At 41.6% G+C, this 20,512-nt stretch overlaps 1 protein-coding gene across 4 annotated transcripts in view; it reads left to right on the forward strand.

Annotated features, from left to right (window-relative positions):
• The window catches only part of LOC126428312 (uncharacterized), a 196,262-nt gene that overhangs the window by 150,085 nt on the left and 25,665 nt on the right, over positions 1-20,512 (forward strand). For 2 of the 4 annotated variants that reach the window (XM_050090247.1, XM_050090246.1), the window contains one exon: positions 6,582-7,469. The exons of the other annotated variants lie outside the window; for them this stretch is intronic. In XM_050090247.1, coding sequence (XP_049946204.1) covers positions 6,582-6,834 — 253 coding nt within the window. In that variant the 3' untranslated portion in view covers positions 6,835-7,469. Of the gene's footprint in view, positions 1-6,581; positions 7,470-20,512 lie in introns of those variants that run through there. 4 annotated transcript variants of the gene reach the window in all.

Genomic DNA, 20,512 nt, shown 5'->3' on the forward strand with positions numbered 1-20,512 from the left:
TGGAACCAAAGGAGTTGAGGTTGGAGAGGAAGTTCTGGAGTTCTTCTTCACTGTGAGTCCAGATCATGAAGATGTCATCAATAAATCTGTACCAAACTTTGGGTTGGCAGACTTGGGTAACCAAGAAGGCTTCCTCTAAGCGACCCATGAATAGGTTGGCGTACGAGGGGGCCATCCTGGTGCCCATGGCTGTTCCCTTTAATTGTTGGTATGTCTGGCCCTCAAAAGTGAAGAAGTTGTGGGTCAGGATGAAGCTGGCTAAGGTGATGAGGAAAGAGGTTTTAGGTAGGGTGGCAGGTGATCGGCGTGAAAGGAAATGCTCCATCGCAGCGAGGCCCTGGACGTGCGGAATATTTGTGTATAAGGACGTGGCATCAATGGTTACAAGGATGGTTTCCGGGGGTAACAGATTGGGTAAGGATTCCAGGCGTTCAAGGAAGTGGTTGGTGTCCTTGATGAAGGATGGGAGACTGCATGTAATGGGTTGAAGGTGTTGATCTACGTAGGCAGAGATACGTTCTGTGGGGGCTTGGTAACCAGCTACAATGGGGCGGCCGGGATGATTGGGTTTGTGGATTTTAGGAAGAAGGTAGAAGGTAGGGGTGCGGGGTGTCGGTGGGGTCAGGAGGTTGATGGAGTCAGGTGAAAGGTTTTGCAGGGGGCCTAAGGTTCTGAGGATTCCTCGAAGCTCCGCCTGGACATCGGGAATGGGGTTACCTTGGCAAACTTTGTATGTGGTGTTGTCTGAAAGCTGACGCAGTCCCTCAGCCACATACTCCCGACGATCAAGCACCACGGTCGTGGAACCCTTGTCCGCCGGAAGAATGACAATGGATCGGTCAGCCTTCAGATCACGGATAGCCTGGGCTTCAGCAGTGGTGATGTTGGGATAAGCCACCTCATCTTTGTTTTTATATATAATTTTTCCCACGTGGAATGTTTCCTTCCATTATATTGATATCATTAATTTGAATCCAACAATTACGTTTGTTATTGTCACTGTTCCATTTCGAAATCTTTTCTGTCGTCTTATTTTCCTCTTTCTGTTTTTGCCAGTAGTTTCACTTTGTATTCACCTTCTCCTTTTTACCGTAATCTGCACTATTTTATCCCGCCTATATATATACTCAACAATACGTAACCCACTTCCAAACCATAACCAAAAAAATTTTTTGCCGCTTTCAGCACTACCGCCGCTATAATATCCACCGTTTCTAGTTCACAAACAGCTCCTTTCACCTTTTAAACAACCATTTCGGCCAGTTCTAATAACTTTCGCTTTATTTCCATTTCCGTTTTTCCCACATCACCGATCATTTTTAGCCGCTTCCCACAGGTTTTAACGCCATTATTTCTTCGTCAGACAATTGTTAGCCTCATTTTCATAATCTGCCACCACAATACCACTCCTTTTAATATACTACACGCAGTTTTTTCGAAATTTTCCCGAATTTCTCTGTCCTTTAACGTGTTTTGGCGGCAACACAACCACCTAACCTTTATGCACATCGTTGTCTACCAACCCAAGTCCAACATAGCCCAGCTGTAACCAACACCTTTTCGCCTTTTTTCATTCCAGATCCCCAGTTTCTTTCCGGTTCACCTTTATCTCTCCCCATATATTTTTATTTTCATTTTCATTTCACCTCATGTTACACTTTCCACCTTCTAACACCATGTCACCCTCACAACACCCCCACAATGACCCCATTAAGTTTTATTTACATTCCCTCCGCAAACATGCCTTCGCCCTAGCCAGATTACGCTCGCATATTTTATTTTCTCAGGCTTGTCTGACATTTGGCATTACCCCCAAAGGCCTCACACTCAAAGTTCCCATCTCTGGCTGCAACCCTTCCTTCCATCAGTCCCTATACCAGTTCCAAACTGAACAATCCATTGCCCTCACCCACCTAATCCTTCACCTACACATCAACTCGGCCAATGAACACACCCGTCAACTCCTATCCTTAATAAAAGTCCTTAATCTTTCCTCCCCCACATCCACACCGGCTGTTCAGAGCATCCTCCTACAGGCCAACCGTAAATTAGAACAGCATGCCACCCTCCACCTCAAAAAACTATCCAATCTCCTGGTTTCCCACCTCCGGAAAGGCAACTCACTCACCCTTCACAACCTTTCCAGCAAACCTCAACCTCCTCTCATTGCACACAAACCCAGTCTCTCCCATCTACTCAATCTCCCACTTCCAGCTCCACTCCCTCCAAAACCTCAAAATTCCGATCAACACAATCTGGAACCACAACACCCTAATTCAGTAGTTAACCTTTCCTCCAAACCTCTCTCCCAATCCGAAACCTCTGTCCTATCCAAAGGCCTCACCTTCAGCCCCACTCCCCGATTCAACCAAACAGCCCTCGTCAAAGATTTACTGTCCTACACCCGTACTCTCTGCTGGAAGTATCACTTTGCCACGAAGAAAAATGATCCTAATCCTACTCCTAATGATCCGACTCCTCAAGACACCATCCAAATTGAACCCTGCCTGGAACAGTTCCGTCCTCCGTCACAGCGGGACCCACCTCCTCTTCCTCAAAATCACCCTCTCCAAACCTTCCAGGAATTTCTGACTTCCAGCCTTGCATCTCAATCCTTCTTAAAAAACCTTAATCCTACACCCAACATCACCACTGCTGAAGCCCAGGCTATCCGTGATCTGAAGGCTGACCGATCCATTGTCATTCTTCCGGCGGACAAGGGTTCCACGACCGTGGTGCTTGATCGTCGGGAGTATGTGGCTGAGGGACTGCGTCAGCTTTCAGACAACACCACATACAAAGTTTGCCAAGGTAACCCCATTCCCGATGTCCAGGCGGAGCTTCGAGGAATCCTCAGAACCTTAGGCCCCCTGCAAAACCTTTCACCTGACTCCATCAACCTCCTGACCCCACCGACACCCCGCACCCCTACCTTCTACCTTCTTCCTAAAATCCACAAACCCAATCATCCCGGCCGCCCCATTGTAGCTGGTTACCAAGCCCCCACAGAACGTATCTCTGCCTACGTAGATCAACACCTTCAACCCATTACATGCAGTCTCCCATCCTTCATCAAGGACACCAACCACTTCCTTGAACGCCTGGAATCCTTACCCAATCTGTTACCCCCGGAAACCATCCTTGTAACCATTGATGCCACGTCCTTATACACAAATATTCCGCACGTCCAGGGCCTCGCTGCGATGGAGCATTTCCTTTCACGCCGATCACCTGCCACCCTACCTAAAACCTCTTTCCTCATCACCTTAGCCAGCTTCATCCTGACCCACAACTTCTTCACTTTTGAGGGCCAGACATACCAACAATTAAAGGGAACAGCCATGGGCACCAGGATGGCCCCCTCGTACGCCAACCTATTCATGGGTCGCTTAGAGGAAGCCTTCTTGGTTACCCAAGTCTGCCAACCCAAAGTTTGGTACAGATTTATTGATGACATCTTCATGATCTGGACTCACAGTGAAGAAGAACTCCAGAACTTCCTCTCCAACCTCAACTCCTTTGGTTCCATCAGTTTCACCTGGTCCTACTCCAAATCCCATGCCACTTTCCTTGACGTTGACCTCCACCTGTCCAATGGCCAACTTCACACGTCCGTCCACATCAAACCCACCAACAAACAACAGTACCTCCATTATGACAGCTGCCACCCATTCCACATCAAACGGTCCCTTCCCTACAGCCTAGGTCTTCGTGGCAAACGAATCTGCTCCAGTCCGGAATCCCTGAATCATTACACCAACAACCTGAAAACAGCTTTCGCATCCCGCAACTACCCTCCCGACCTGGTACAGAAGCAAATAACCAGAGCCACTTCCTCGTCCCCTCAAACCCAGAATCCCCCACAGAAGAACCACAAAAGTGCCCCACTTGTGACAGGATACTTTCCGGGACTGGACCAGACTCTGAATGTGGCTCTCCAGCAGGGATACGACTTCCTCAAATCCTGCCCTGAAATGAGATCCATCCTTCATGAAATCCTCCCCACTCCGCCAAGAGTGTCTTTCCGCCGTCCACCTAACCTTCGTAACCTGTTAGTTCATCCCTATGAAATCCCCAAACCACCTTCCCTACCCTCTGGCTCCTATCCTTGTAACCGCCCCCGATGCAAAACCTGTCCCATGCACCCTCCCACCACCACCTACTCCAGTCCTGTAACCCGGAAGGTGTACACGATCAGAGGCAGAGCCACGTGTGAAAGCACCCACGTGATTTACCAACTGACCTGCCTACACTGTGATGCATTCTATGTGGGAATGACCAGCAACAAACTGTCCATTCGCATGAATGGACACAGGCAGACAGTGTTTGTTGGTAATGAGGATCACCCTGTGGCTAAACATGCCTTGGTGCACAGCCAGCACATCTTGGCACAGTGTTACACCGTCCGGGTTATCTGGATACTTCCCACCAACACCAACCTATCCCAACTCCGGAGATGGGAACTTGCCCTTCAGTATATCCTCTCTTCTCGTCATCCGCCAGGCCTCAATCTCCGCTAATTTCAAGTTGCCGCCACTCATACCTCACCTGTCTTTCAACAACTTCTTTGCCTCTACACTTCTGCCTCGACTGACATCTCTGCCCAAACTCTTTGTCTTTAAATATGTCTGCTTGTGTCTGTATGTGTGGATGGATATGTGCGTGTGTGCGAGTGTATACCTGTCCTTTTTTCCCCCTAAGGTAAGTCTTTCCGCTCCCGGGATTGGAATGACTCCTTACCCTCTCCCTTAAAACCCACTTCCTTTCGTCTTCCCCTCTCCTTCCCTCTTTCCTGATGAAGCAACAGTTTGTTGCGAAAGCTTGAATTTTGTGTGTGTGTTTGTGTTTGTTTGTGTGTCTATCGACCTGCCAGCGCTTTTGTTCGGTAAGTCACCTCATCTTTGTTTTTATATATAATTTTTCCCACGTGGAATGTTTCCTTCCATTATATTGATATATATATATATATACACACACAAAAAACTCCCTAGGGGCACACCCTTTGGTATATGGGTAGCATATGGAAAAGAGAACAGAAAAGAAAAGAAAAGAAAATGTTGGGAGTGGCTTTATAGTGAGCATAGGTATTCCATCTTGCTATGTTCCAACAACCTGTCTCATTCCAGTTCTGTGTGAAACATATCGTACCCTATCACAGCAGAGGTAATGTGTGAAACCATTTGGATCATGTACTAGGCCTGCTGTCAGCCCCATATTTACACCTGTGCCACATGATCCTGGGCCTAGGTGGAAAATTCTTATGGGCAGCAAATTTTTGAGAGAGAGAGAGAGAGAGAGAGAGAGAGAGAGAGAGAGAGAGAGAGGAGGAGGAGGAGGAGAAATAAAGAAAGAAATGGTGGCAGTGTGCACATCATTCAACTGGCAGCACTGTCTCTGTGATATTTTTGTTTGTGTAGGGAAGGACGCATCAGATGGTCAGCTCAGGAATACGCCTGCAAAAGCATAAATGCTAATTGGGATGGGGTGTATAAAGCTGTAAAGTGAGAAAGTCCTGATCACATCAGAAGGAACAGAGATACTGCTGTAGCTTAGATCTAAAGATATTGCATTCATGGCTACAATGTGGGGTAGTATTTTGGAAGGTTTCAGTGTAATACAAAATGATGTGACTGTGTACCTGGGAATGTGATAAATGTTTTTTAGTAATTCAAGGGCTTTATTGTTGCCATATCAGCGTTCTTTGTCGATATACTAACAGATTTTTTTTGTTTCTGCTGAGTTATGCTTTGTGTAGTCAGTAGTAGTATGCATTTGGCATCTCCATCCTGAAATTTGGACACACTGTAATCTATCTTTCTATTCTGAACTCATTATTTTCTCTTTTCAAAGAACTCTTCTTACATTAATATAGAACTGTTTTAAATAACCCGTTCACAATTTTGCAGCTAAATCTTTTTCAGAATTCCCTAAGTTTGTTGCTGCAGGGGTGAAAAGTTATCAGGTTCATGGGTGTAACATTACCTGAATTCTGGGCTGTCTGCTGTAAATTTCTTCATAGGCTTTTACAGGGATGTGACCAACAATAAGCTCTCTACCTGACTAAATGGCCACCATCAACTGTTGTCTAGAGCAAAGTTGACCAACTATAGGCTCAACTTACTGCTGAGCAGCACAACATGCTGGACTTAAATGATTACATACATGTTATGCCAGAAGGATCATCTCCCCAAATATCAGAGTCTGAGTGGTGCACCTAAGGACTGACCTTACATTGCATTTTTAAAGTCATCCTGACCTCAGTCTGTACCATGAGTAACATTTGTATTGCACACTGCACAGTACTGGAGTCTCTCAAAATTTATATGTAGTATTAACTTGTATTTCCTGCAGCCATTTACCCGTTTTCCCCATGTTAACTCCCCCCTCCCCTTTTCATTTTATTTTGCTGTCTTTTGTCCCTTCCCTTTAGATTCTTTTCTCATAATTTTTTATCTGAGGAAATATGAGTCTGCACGTATGTAATTAAAGTTTCTGTTGTACAAACATACACAATATAGATGTACCTCAATTGGATGGTCTAATTGTCACTAGTAAAAGCAGTGTTTTCATTCTTATCACAGGGAACTGGGAGTCGAAGGGTGTCGAGGTGACCCTAAAGCCGTAGATGGCCTGACTGAGCAGATTCCCAATCTTAAAGTGTACGGTGTCATTCAGGCTGTGGAATCAGCTTTTTACATTACAAGTGACAAGAGTGATGTGGAATTTGCAGAGGAGAATGCAGTGCCTGAAAATGCGTATGACACAATGGATGACCATTCGGAAAGTGATAGAGGCAGTGATGGTGATATTAGCAATAGCAGTGATAGGATGTGAGATAGTAGTGTTTAAGATGAAAGCAGTACATCAGTTTTCATTCTAGATGACATATAAAAGTGATACAATGTATCTATAGGGAATTATAAGTGTAAATACTTGTTACATCTCATCTGGAACATTGTAACTGGGCCAAAATGTAATACTCTGTCATTACTAGATTGTGTGTCATTGTGGACTGCTAAATGCTGTCAGACTACAAATAATTAATTATTTTTGGTATTACGTAGCTAAACTAGTTTTGCTGTAATGTCATATCAAGCAAAAACAGTTTTGAAGGAAGATAATTACAAATAATTTTGGAAATGTGTGGAAAAAATTTAAATCATGTACAATAACATTGTTTGAATTCCTGCTGTAATGATGTGCAATAATGTTTGAATTCTTGTCGTAACAACAATGGATTTGCAGTGACACTTATCTTTAAGTGATATAATGTCAGCACTGGTGAGGTAGCAATTCTTAAATAGCAGTGGCAGGATTAGCATGTCTGATTGTGAAAAACAATTAATTTAAAATTGTTATTAAATGTTTGTTTTACCTGTTTGTCCCAAAGGTTTTATTCTGGCATATGTTTTCACTTTTTATTTGTATTACATGCAAATTTTGTCAAAATAAAAGTTCTTTTTTCAGTAGGGGAGACTGGTGTTAGTTGGCATAGTTTTTGCTTTACGATTTTTCTATTTTTGCCTATAATACTTTCCACTTACCCCATATGTGCTGGGGTAAATTGGCATGATTAAGAGGTTCTGAGGAATAAACACAAGTTGGGAACTAAGACACTTTCATTTCAATACAATATGAAGGACAAATGGTGTTGACACTTTCTTGCTTTTAGATCTTTCAGTTGCTGGTACATTTTGTATTAGTGTATGTCAAAATGGTGACAGTATTATATTATTATTAAGTCAGTAAATGAACATAGAAAAGTTACATGATAAAATTTAAAAAAGCAATAAAATTACAGAATCACAACTTCAAGTCCACCAAGAAAGTAGCTCGATTGCTCACTTGAACCCATGGTTTTAGTTTCCATACAATTTTGCTTATGTTATACCAAATTGAGTCATGAACATCAGGTCAACTCCAAAATTTCTTTTCCTTTACCATTGTGGAAGCAAATGTTTTGTCACCATCAATTTCCAATATCTTTCCCGGTGGCAGACATACACTATACTTCACCATCACAAAGTCTTTCACATTATATTGCTCCAAATTGTCTTCTTGAACTACATTTGTGCTGTTCTCTTTAGTAGTCTGTGTTGGTGGGCATTCTCAAGATGGTGGAGACTTGGGCTCATATTCCTCTTCAGTGACATTACTTAGTGGGAAATACAGGCTATCCTCAGAATCAGCACAGCTTATTATATCTGACGTTTTGTCTTCAGATTCCGTCATTTCTGAATCATTTCCCCGAGAACGTTTTACCTTCCTTATTTTTTGAGTTGCAGCCCTTTTGCCTGTGTTCTCTTAAAATAGGCCTAGTAATTGACACTTGTTTAATTTTGCCAGTACATTTTTGGTAGGAGTGTCTGTCAAGATAGTAGTTTCTCTCCTTTTCCTGCCACAGACAGTTTTTGTGGGCCTGCTTTTGGAAAAGAGCGAATTTCTTCTGGTGTTACAATTTGGGACAATGATGGTGTGCTTGGAGTAGGTGCATTAGTGGAAAACAAAATAAAAGGACTATATTGATGATGTGGATCAGTTACAATGTCGGCATTCTGTTAATATGGACACCATCAGGATGGAGGCGATCAGTGACAGATGATGGTAGAAAGTCGAATTCATGAAAGATGTTGGGATTGAAAGGGCAAATCCCACTTACTCTAAACCCTGTGTTGATATTGGATGGGTTTGTTGCAAGTGGAAAAGCTGTGTTCATGATGCTAGGTGTGTCATAAATTGAAATCATTTGGCTAGGATGATTACTCATCCAAGCATCACAGGCAGTACTGACATATTTTTTAAGTGGTCCAAACAGACTTCGGTCCAGAGGCTGCAATTTATGACTGCAGTGTAGGCGAAATGATAGGACATCCACCCCACTTTCTTCCAATAAATCAAGTGCTTCAATAGACAAACAGTCATATTTGCCAAGCAACAGTAGTGTTGGGCAATCCTTCGAACTTGTAGAACACCAAATGAAGTGCTTCGAGAACTTAATAAAATTTGTTTCTACCATCCAACGTGACTTTTTGGCATCGACATCAGAGTCAGGTGGAGTGTCTCGGACAAAACATGGTTTGTATTTTGCTCTAGGAAATATGAGGAATGGAGGGATAGCATTACCTTCAGCTGACACATAAGCTGCTAGAGTAAAGACTGCCTCCTTCAGCAGAGATTATCCTTACAATTTGTTGCAAACCTCTCCGCACTACCACTCTGTCTGGTTTCTGTACAGTTGTGATCACCGTTTCACCCACATTCCATATAACTTGAGCTTGCAACTTCAGTCCATCCAAAATCTTTTTAAACAAATTGAAGAAATTGTTCACATTAACTTCACTAAAACTGGTGGCCCTGTCTAGGCATGTGGCTTCAGGTGTTGAGCTGGATAAACTCTGATGGCTCTTCATAAAATATGTGTACCGGTCAGGTCCTGCCATTTTTTTTTTTTTTTCCTCCCAAGAAAGTGGTACATTAACTTCATTTTTGGTGGAATATTGAAAAGCAAATTTTCTAATCTTCTTCGGGCTTAAACTGAAATAAATGTGAGGCTTTCTTAAGGAATTACTTAACAGCTACTCCTGTTCAAGAGAGAAAACCTGTAACACAAAATACATAGCAATGTGCTCATATAAAGATGGCTGTAGTATCGTGTGCACAAGATATAAAATGGCAGTGCATTGGAGCTTTCACTTGTACTCGGGTGATTCACATGAAAGTATTTCTGACACAATTGTGTCCACACTATGGGACTCAACAGAGTATGAATGTAGAACTGTAGTTGGCGTTAAATATATGGGACATTCCATTCCATAAATCATTTGGGAATTCAATATTCAGAGATTGACAATTTCAAAAGTGTGCTGAGAATACCAAAGTTCAGGCATTACTTCTCGCCGTGGACAGCGCAATAACTGACAGCCTTCAGTTAATGACCGAGAGCAGTGGAAATTGTCAGGGCTAACAGATAAGCATCAGTGCATGAAGTAACAGCACAAATCATTGTGGGAAATATGAGAAACATATCCATCAGGACAGTGCAGCGAAATTCGATGTTAACGGACGTTAGCAGCAGATGACCAACGTTAGTGTCTTTGCTAACAGCATGATATCGCTTGCAGTGCCTCTCCTGGGCTGTTGACCATATTGGTTGTACCCTAGATGACTGAAAAACTGTGGCCTCATTTGAGTTCCTATTTGAGGTGGGTAAGAGCGGATGGGGATGGTAGGGTCGGACTGTGGCACTGATCCGATGGACCCACAGACCCAGGTTGTCAACAAGGTTATGTGCAAGTTGGTGGTGGCTCCACAATGGTGTGGACTGTGTTTATAACAGATGGACTGGGTCCTCTGGTCCAACTGAACTGATCATTAACTGGAAATGAGTATGTTCGGCTACTTGCAGACCATTTGCAGCCATTCATGATCTTTATCTCCCCAACAACGATGGAATTTTTATGGATGACAGTGTGCCAAGTCACTGTTCGTAATTGGTTTGAAGAACACATTCTGGACAACTTGAGTGAATGAAGTGGCCACCCAGCTCGTCCGACATTAATCCCATCGAACATTTATGGAACATATTTGAGATGTCAGTTTGTGCACAAGATCCTGCACCAGCAACACTTTCACAATTATGGATGGTTGTAGAGGCAGCATGGCTTAATATTTCTGCAAGAGACACTAAATGACTTGAGTCTGTGCCATATAGAGTTTCTGCAGTACACCAGCCACAAGGTGGTCTGACATGATATTCTGAAGTATCCCATGACTTTTGTCGTCTCAGTAGACATCTCACACTCACTTCTCAACAGTTCATTCACAGTTCTGATGGTGGTGTATCTGAATACATGAAAATGTTTTTATTGTGGTGCATTCTGTTCTGGTGTAGAGCATGTCACGCTGCAGCACACGTGACCTGCTCTCATTCTTGTCATCAGTATTTGTTTCTTGATTTGGTACACTGTTAAGAGGTGAACCGTACTAAGATTGTAAACTGAAGTTGGTGCTATACAGTTACTCTGAACATTCCTGGATACCCAAACTCTTAAAACCATTGCTTGTGACTTCAGTGTATTTTGGTTGGTATTTTTTCCAGTGTAAAGTAATTATTACTTCTCAAGAGAATATTTACGTAAGCTCCTGTAGTGACTTTGGTCCAAGGTTCTTTAGTGATTCTGGAATGATACTGTCTACACCAGATGTCCTGTTGCATTTTAGTTTAAGTATGTGTTTTTTGGTGATCTCTTCACATGTTGGTGGGAGTGATTCTGGTTGGATGGAGGTATAGTTCTGTACTGGAAATCTTATTACAGGTTCGAGGCAGTTAAGGAGATCAGAGAAATAACATGACAGTTCTTGACAGTTCTCTTGGTTAGTTAGAGCTAGTTTTCCATGTGGTCTCCTGAAGCACAAATTTTGAGGTGTGTACCTGCAGATCTTCATTGAGAAGGTCCTGTAGAATTCTCTCGTGTTGTGATTGTGGAAGTTTAGTCCTTGATGTACTTTTGATTTGTTTGCCTAATACGTTTTGCAGCCTGTTTTCTTGATCCTTGGAAACAACATAAGCTTTCTGGGGATTTTTTACTATTGTAGTCCTGAAAAGCTTGTTTATGTATTTCTAGTGTCTTTTCATACTGAGTCCCACTAAGGGTCTTTAGTGTTCATTTTCTGAGGTATTAGTTCTTTTGCTGCTTGTGCGATCTTTCTATGGAATTCTTCCCATGTGTTTCCAGGTTGTTTTTCCCATTCCTGTTTTACACTGGATTCTGATATTTCTTGGGTCAAACTTCTCTAAGCACATTGTTTTCTGATGGATTTCCTTCAGTCTAAAATTTTATCTCGATTTGAGACAGATAGTGGTCTGAATCAATATTGGCACCTCTGCGTAGTTGAACGTCATGGATCTCCTTCAGGGCCGGGTAGGAAATTGCTAATGACCTACTCTGCCATCTCTTGTATTGGTGACATCCATGTTTTCTGTTTTTGTGGAGATTTCCTAAGGGATATTGACATAACCTTTAGGTTGTTTTACTGGCATAGTTTGATGAGTCTCATGCCATTTCTCTTTGTATATTTGTGCACCAGAAACTTTCCTACAGTTCTTTGATGACTTTTTCTCTGCCAATTTGTGCATTGAAATCACTTAACAAAATTTTTATATCGTCTTTGGGGATCTTGGTCATCAAGTCTCTAGTATTGCCCAAAATTTCTCTGTTTTTTTTTTTAAATTTTTTTTTTTTTTTAATCCCCATTTGTGTGAGCATGTACATTGATCGTGGTGTATTTCTTGTTTGCACACTGTAAACACATTGTCATTAACATGTTGTTTATTGGATTGGCTTCTCTAATTGATTATCTTCTTATATACCATGAAGGCCATGCCAAGAACTGGAGCACCGTTGGCGACTCATTTGTCTGTCTTGCTCTTGAAGATACAGTAGTCTCCATAATTCATTGTGCAGACTTCCTGCAGGGCGAGTATAATTGTCTTCTGTTTGTTGAGCTCTAATGTTAGGTTGTGCAGTTTCCCTGGTTGGATCAGTGTGTTTATGTTGAAGTACGCAAGAAATGTATATGTTTTGTGTGGAAGTTTGCCAGAGAAAATCCGACTTTCTCTGTGATCATCTAAGTCCAAGTTGCAAAAGCTGAAACTGTCAGTAAAATTAAATTTAATCGTTAGATTGCAGTGTCGTAGTTCCTTGACAGTAATATGTGATTATTAAGAACAAGAAAACAACTTAAATAAAAAGGTTTTTAGTATGCACAAGTGTTTAGACAATTATTTATATTTCATTTATTTACTTATTTATGCTCCCATCACTTGTTATATGTTGCTACTGCATAAGTTTTAAACTGTTTGTGGAAGTTACAAATTATTATGCTGTTTCCTGTAATACTGTATTTTACGGGCTATAAGATGCTACAGACTATTGGACACACATTAATTTTTAAGCAATTTTTTTAAATAAGTTTTTTATTATTTTTATTATTAGATTACAAAGCCATACTAAAAAAATTATTAGTTTATAAAACCAAACTTACCGTTAAAATCCCTGAAAATCTTCATCTTTTAGTTTTGGCCATTTTGCATTCAGTACTCTATCTGCACTATTTTAGTCTCCCTCTTTTTTTTTACTAGGCCATCAACCACAAATGGTTTTCTCTGTTGGTGGAGGGCTGAAATGCCGCTTAGCTGCTCTGTTTCCATGTTGTTCTGCTTATGCTATTACTTTCAATTTATAGCACGCGTCATACAAATAACTTCTATTTTCTTCCATTACAAAACTAACTACTAACAAAAATAGTACACTGTTATTGATAATACAAATCACTTTCAATTCAAGTTGACTATCACTGTTGACTGCAATGACGCATCATAGGCTCAACAGTGTTCTGGTGGATGGGAGGGAGACAATGTCAGCAAGTGTGCAAATTCCCCACAACTCGAGTTTGTGATGCTGGTGCACTGCTGCTGCCAGTTAAATCCAGTGTAGCCTCGTAGGCATAGATTTCCTGTGGCATCAAATATGTGGCCAGTTTTAAGACTGATGGGAATTTTAAATCAATCACTAGACATTTTTATATTAATTTCAAATATGATGCACCTGAATTTTGGAGGCAATTTTTCGAAGAAAAAAGTTTTCTTATAATCCTTAAAATATGGTAGCACTCTGTTGACAGTACCATGTAATTTTTGTCTCAGTGCTATGATTGAAGCTTTACATTGGCTGTGATTATTGTTATAAAGCGACAATGTGTTTTCGTAGACCCAGTCAATGGAAGCATTTTACCAGTAATGAAACATAGACGTCTTAAACTGAATTATATTGAAAACAGTTATCCACTGGCTTTATCCACAAACTAATGTCTTTGACCATCTCCTGCCCCATCCATCCAAACGTCATAGAATCTAAAACATTAGAAGAACCACACTCAATCACAATAGCATTTCTTGCCTTAACAGATTACTTGCCTTAACAGATTACTCTTACCAGGGATGCAAATTCAAGTCCAGCCATAAAATGATATAGACTTCCCACGGCCTTCCCCACAACACATTTTTGCAATTGTAACCACTGCAATATCCCACTTAGAATGGAAAATATTGCAGGCCACCGTCCAACACCACTGTAAAACACCCCTTACCTTGTACTCCACTATATTAAAAGCAGAGCAACTTGTGAAACTACTTGGGTTGCTTACTGTCTGATATGTTCACTGTGCTGCTTTTTAGCAGGAGATGATCACCACAAATGTAGTTATTCAAACAGCCACAGAGAAACAACTTGTTTGGGGTTATCAAGTACCCGGTTGCTGGCCATGCTCAACAACATAACTATATACTGGAGTGTCTGCTGCACAACAAGGGACATTCGGATCCTCCCACCCAGCACTTTACTCTAGAGCAGCGCTTCCCAACCTTTTCAGCTGGCGGACCCCTTCTACAGTCGAAAATCCTTGGCAGACCCTTTCTACAGACGAAAATCCTTGGCGGACCCCTAGACAATCAAGAGCACAATAACTTTAAATTTCAGGGCGAAACCCATGTGAACTGAAAGCTTCTTAATGCAAGTGCCATATTCCCAATGACCCATCCCGCCCACCCCGAAGTATCAATAGTCTTTGGAGCTTCTTCTGATTGTTCTTCCTTTGGTCATCCTCCCTCCTCATTAATTTCAACTGGAAACTTCCCTTGTTGTGAAGGCAATGGAGAAACTGCACCCTTCTTCAATGATCCTGACTTCAGCCACGGATCCATGTTAGAAGTAATAAACTGGTCAAAAATCGACTTATGAAATAGGTAGTGCACTGACAAAGCAAGTTTAACATTTAACAATGCCTGGAGCCGCATAAGTGCCAGCGAGCGCTGTGCTTGGTCAACAAAGCTCCCTCCGCTCACGCGTAAAAGGTTTCAGCGCATCTAGCGTCGTGAGCCGGGGCTCAAGCGACCCCCGTATTGTTGCGAAACAGTTGATCAGAGAAGCCACATTCACCGGCACTAAACTGTGTGTGCGCTCTCACTTAGGAAACACAAACGCTGCTTGGGAATACGGCCTGAAGTAAAAGTACACATGTTTTACACACACACACACAAAAAATGTGATGAATTTGATTTTCACATTTTTATTCAATAATTTTACTCATTATTTCACACAATTTGGTCAAAGGTGACTGCGGACCCCCTAGAAAGAGCCGGTGGACCCCTAAGGGGTCCGCGGACCACACGTTGGGAAGCCCTGCTCTAGAGACTTTAACATTTCTCCCGACATAACCTTTCATTCTGCCCCCTTCCGTTAACCTAACATCTAGATTCTCTTCCATAAATGGTGTGTTAGAAATTTTATTTTGTATCCCAATTTATCTCCCCCATATCCCCATCCATGAACACTTGCAGTATGAACAAACCACATTCCTGCCATCCTTTGTGTTTTATAACTGTGTTATTCCTTCCTCTTCCTGTTTTCTTACCTTGTTGTAATCCTGTATTTCTCAATATCTCCTGACTATCACTTTTTAATTGTATCTGATGTAATACTGATGTGTTACATTCAACCTCATGCTCCCTGTGACATCTTCACCTCACTTCCTCCAAATAACAAATAGGATTCCATTTAGGCTAGAGTTCAGTGACTGCCACACTTTTCACCCTCCCCTAAATAATTCCTCTTTCTTCTCGCAACAGTGAACACATTCTTCCCATTGAATGGTGTTTCTCATGTATTCATATTGGGAAAACTGCCATTGTGCTTCCCAGAGACAAGTACTTGTTAATTTTCACAAATCTGTGGTGATATGAAAACCCTCTCATAAAAATTTGGTAACTGATATGCAGTACAAAGGCTCATCTGAAGAACCAACATTACACAGATAATGTAATATTACTGGACTCCAGCAGTGAATTGGTGAAGGGAGACTTGTTTAGGGGGTGAAACTGTTGTGCCTGCTACGGTCGCAGGTTCAAATCCTGGCTCGGGCATGGATGTGTGTGATAGCCTTAGGTTAGTTAGGTTGAAGTAGTTGTAAGTTTAGGGAACTGATGACCTCAGATGTTAAGTCCCATAGTGCTTAGTCATGTGAACCATTAGTTGTGCCTTCATTGCAAGTTCCATATGCTACAATTAAGATTTAAATTGTACTTAACATATTTGTTTATTCAATATACAACATTGTAATGTTACTAAACTGAATATGTATTTTGTTTTTGAAGAATATTTTCATATTATTGTTGTATACACACTTTTCACAATATGTTATCTTAAAAAGATGAATTTATTATCTGCCCTCTTTGTGATTCTTCCCCCCCCCCCCCCCCCCCAACCCCCTCTCTGGTGCCTATAGCAGCCCACTTCAATCTCTTCCTCCCTCTTTTGACATATGGTTTCAGCCCCCATCTGAAGCCAGTAAGTACTTAATCCATTAGCACTAACTGTCCTGTAAAAGTGGAGATACACAAGTGATCTTCAACTACGAATCCATCTCTCCCTTCCTGTGTTCTATGAAATTATAGAGGAGGATCTTATGTAAGAGTATTATGCCACCTTTTTGATAATAGCCTTTTCATAACTACTGCAGCTTCTGTACAGTTTTCTGTACAAAGAAACCAATAATTGATCACATAACCTCAATCGTGATGGTAATAAGAAACATAACCACTCCGGGACCTTTCCAAAGTCTTCATTGTGTTGGAACTCCCCTGCAGAAATATTGACCCATGCTGCCTCTGTAGCTATCCACAATTGCAGAAATATTGCTGGTGAAGGATTTTGTGCACAAAGTGACCTCTCGATTATGCCCCATAAATGTTCGATAGGATTCTTGTTGGTCAGCATACCACAATAATGACTTTTATCCATCCATGAGCCATAGTTTGACCACAGTTTTTAAACATTCATAATTTACAAGGAATAATATTCATATAATCAAACAATTGGAAAATCCAGGATGGAATGTAACAATACCAGAGAAGGAAAGATGCCACTTACCATATAGCGGAGATGGCGAGTCATGATAGGCACAAAAAAAATTCATATAATCAACACACTTTGAGCGATATAAAGTATTTTAAAATTTTTTACTTATAAAACTACATAAAATTCAATTTCACTATTAGGTTAATAATGCAGAATTCCCTGATTTTTCCACGTAAAATGTAATTCTCTGAGAATTCCAGGTTTTCCAGAAGAATCGCCACCCTGTTGAGTTAGACAGATAGACTCGACAACTGAAATAAATTAATAATTGGTTTCTCTCCTCAAATGCTGGACTCAGTTATATAGCTGTAGAGAGGCTGAATGAAAATTAGAGTCTTATTTCGAATAGGTATCTTACAAACAATTATTCACTGTTGTTCAAAACTTATGGAAAAAAGTAACTCCATGATGTCGGGTCACTGTCAAGTAACATAACTCGTTGAAACTGGGACCGTACAGACAGAGAGAGAGAGAGAGAGAGAGAGAGAACTGCTTCAGTGTAGTGCAGAAGGGAATTAAAAGAAATATCAATGAGCCAAGTAGAACTAATACTTTTATTCAAAGATAATAATTACACTGAAGTCATTGCAATTCATGATGGTCCCTGACCAGTACAAAAGGCAGGACACGGTTCTTAATAGGCTGTGTGATCACTGCAGACAGCAATGCATGCTTTGCAATCCTGTCCGCAAGGTTGCTAAGGAGTTCTTGTGGTGGGGCATTCCATTCCTCCAAAAACGTGGCTGACAGAGATTCAATGGTCACCGGTACGTGTTGACACTTTTCATCTCACATATGCTCAATGGAGTTCAAGTTGGGAGAATAAGTAGGTGGACCCGTCGCCAGGTATCCTCTCTTTCCGAGAGCATCAACTGTACAGTTTGATGTGGTCTCTGAGAATTCCAGGTTTTCCAGAAGAATCGCCACCCTGTTGAGTTAGACAGATAGACTCGACAACTGAAATACACACAAGGGAGTCGGGGCCAAATGCACCCCAGAAAAAGAGGCACACGGGGAGGAAGTACAGAGTGACAGTGATGTGGATTGGTGAGAGTACTGCATTATTGCATCCAAAGATTTGGATGTCAGTGCACCCGCGCAAGATTATGCCTCACCACACTGTAATATCAGGACCACCAAAGCAATCGTGATCGATAATGGTCTGCGCATTATATGGGGAGAGGTGAGAAATGTAGTGCACCCAGGCATATTACTGAATACGATCATTTTTGTGGTTCAACTGTTGTCATATAATGCTGCACGGACCAATGTTGCACAGGCATACTGCTCTCCAAAGCTTTGAATGTGGCACGCTCACTGGTCAACGTCGTCGTGACGCTACTCCTTCCCCGTGTGCATCTTTTCAGGGGTACATTCAGCCCTGAATTCATTTTTATGGATGACAATGCATGACTGCATCAAACTGTACAGGTGGAGCAGCTCTTGGAAAGAACACTGGGGAGATGTATTGCAGGATGTCAACATGCATCTACAACCATCCAGCAGTTGTCAACCGTGTTGGTGGAGGAATGGACTGCTCTACCATAAAAGCAGGAGTAAGTTGCAGAGCATGCGTATGGGAGTACTTTGGTTAGAACAGATAGCTATGTGTGATCTGCACATTCTGTATTAAGAACAATGTCCCACCTTTTATAAAGTCCAGGGCACCACTGCAAAATTGTGGTGACTTCAATGTAATTATTGTCTCTGAAAAAAATGTCATTTCTGTTCATCTCATTGCATATTTTTTCATTTATCTCCTGTACTGTAGCTGTAATACATCCTGCAACTGTTGCTTTTTTCCTTATGTTTTACACACCAGTGAAGTAGGCGGCGACTTGAACCTACCCTCGAAGTGGTGGCAAAAAACGTTGCCCAAAATTGCACTAAAGGCTTTCTCCGACACTAAAATGGAACAGTTACTTCAGGAGTCCCACAACAAGTGTGATGTGGCTGGGAAACTGTTATATAAATTAAACCCACATTCAGAAACAATATTATTGCACTTGGCCCCATGTGGCCATTATTGGAAACCCATGGTGACATTACAGTAAAAAAGTATAGTGGTGACTAAGGAAAATGCATCTCACCATGAATGCTTTCAGCTTTCAGAACAGCTGTGCATGAAATAACAAGTGTTTCAGCATGTTTGAATATCATGATAAAAACTCACATAAGCCCACCGAAATTCTGTCACTGCCAGGTGCAATAACATTGTAATCAACTAATAGTTTTATCGTGTATTTCTCTTGTCGTTCCTGACTGCTTCGCTAAGGCTTAACTTAAAAATAAATAAATTCTCATTTATATCATATTTTCGGTGTAAGCTCCCCACATTATATGCAACCTAATATGCAGTTTATTGTCCTGTACTTTAGAACACCGATAACTCATATGAATCTGATATCTTTATGCTTCCACATACACAATCAACATTTAACCCAAAAGTTCATTTCACATCCATTACAATGTGTTTGTCTCTCTCTATCTCTCACTTTTTTTTTTTAAATCGTTGATAGAGGAGTACTAGGAAGTCCGTGCACCTCCAGGGCAGAATAGTGATCCACGGAATACCTCTTTCCACATCAGATAAGGTATTTCCTCTTATTGACTGCTTACCCATGCTGAAGAGCCATGTAGTCCTCCTTAAATATGGCTCACGAAGTTCACAATAAAAGTAAAATCAAACACAAAATTTTAAGATTTATACTAGACCTTTTATTTTATGTTATTATTTGCCATACAAACAATTTTTGTCGGGATGTGCATCACTACTGTAAAGCCATGGGCCACAGCCCAGTATTATAACTACTACATTAACAGCCATCCTCCACATACCTGGTTCCGGAAAACTGGGGACCTGTTAAGATGTTTCCACGCAACATAAAAAGTGACAGTTTCTACATGGTCAGCCTGTACAGCTGCAATTAAACCCCTCAAGGCCAGCCTGTCATTGTCAAACAGCTTGACACTATTATGACATCCAGCTCGTGCCTGACAGTGCTGTACCGATCGTGCTGCCACCACCACCCTGCCGCCATCACCGAGCCTCAAATCTCCAACTCTCGCCCGACCGTCCGTATGCTTGGGCCTACGTTCTCCAATCGTCACAGGTCGATGATGCCAGGAGCCAAATGTCTCGACATCTGCCAATGTTCAAACTGAAGACTCCTTCCTGGGCCACTCAGGTGACATGTAGTCTGCCGTATTCTCAGTGATGGCAGGCAATGCCTGGCTGTCCAGAATTGCAAGACATCTATTAGCACAGCAGTAATAGTTCCACTAGCATTACAAGGCCAGGCTGGGTGGTCACCAGTGGCTGCAACTTTATCACGTCTTAAGATACATACTGAGCATGCTACGCTGTGATGTCCCACCTTGGGGATGCAAGGTGTGCCATTGGAAAGCACATTCTATACTGAAGAACCAAAGAAACTGGTACACCTGCCTAATATTGTGTAGGACCCCTACAAGCATGCAGAAGTGCTGCAAAATGATGTGGCATGGATTCTACTATAATAATGTCTGAAACAGTGCTG

This window comes from Schistocerca serialis, chromosome 12, assembly GCF_023864345.2.
Source record: "Schistocerca serialis cubense isolate TAMUIC-IGC-003099 chromosome 12, iqSchSeri2.2, whole genome shotgun sequence".
Taxonomy (NCBI): domain Eukaryota; kingdom Metazoa; phylum Arthropoda; class Insecta; order Orthoptera; family Acrididae; genus Schistocerca; species Schistocerca serialis.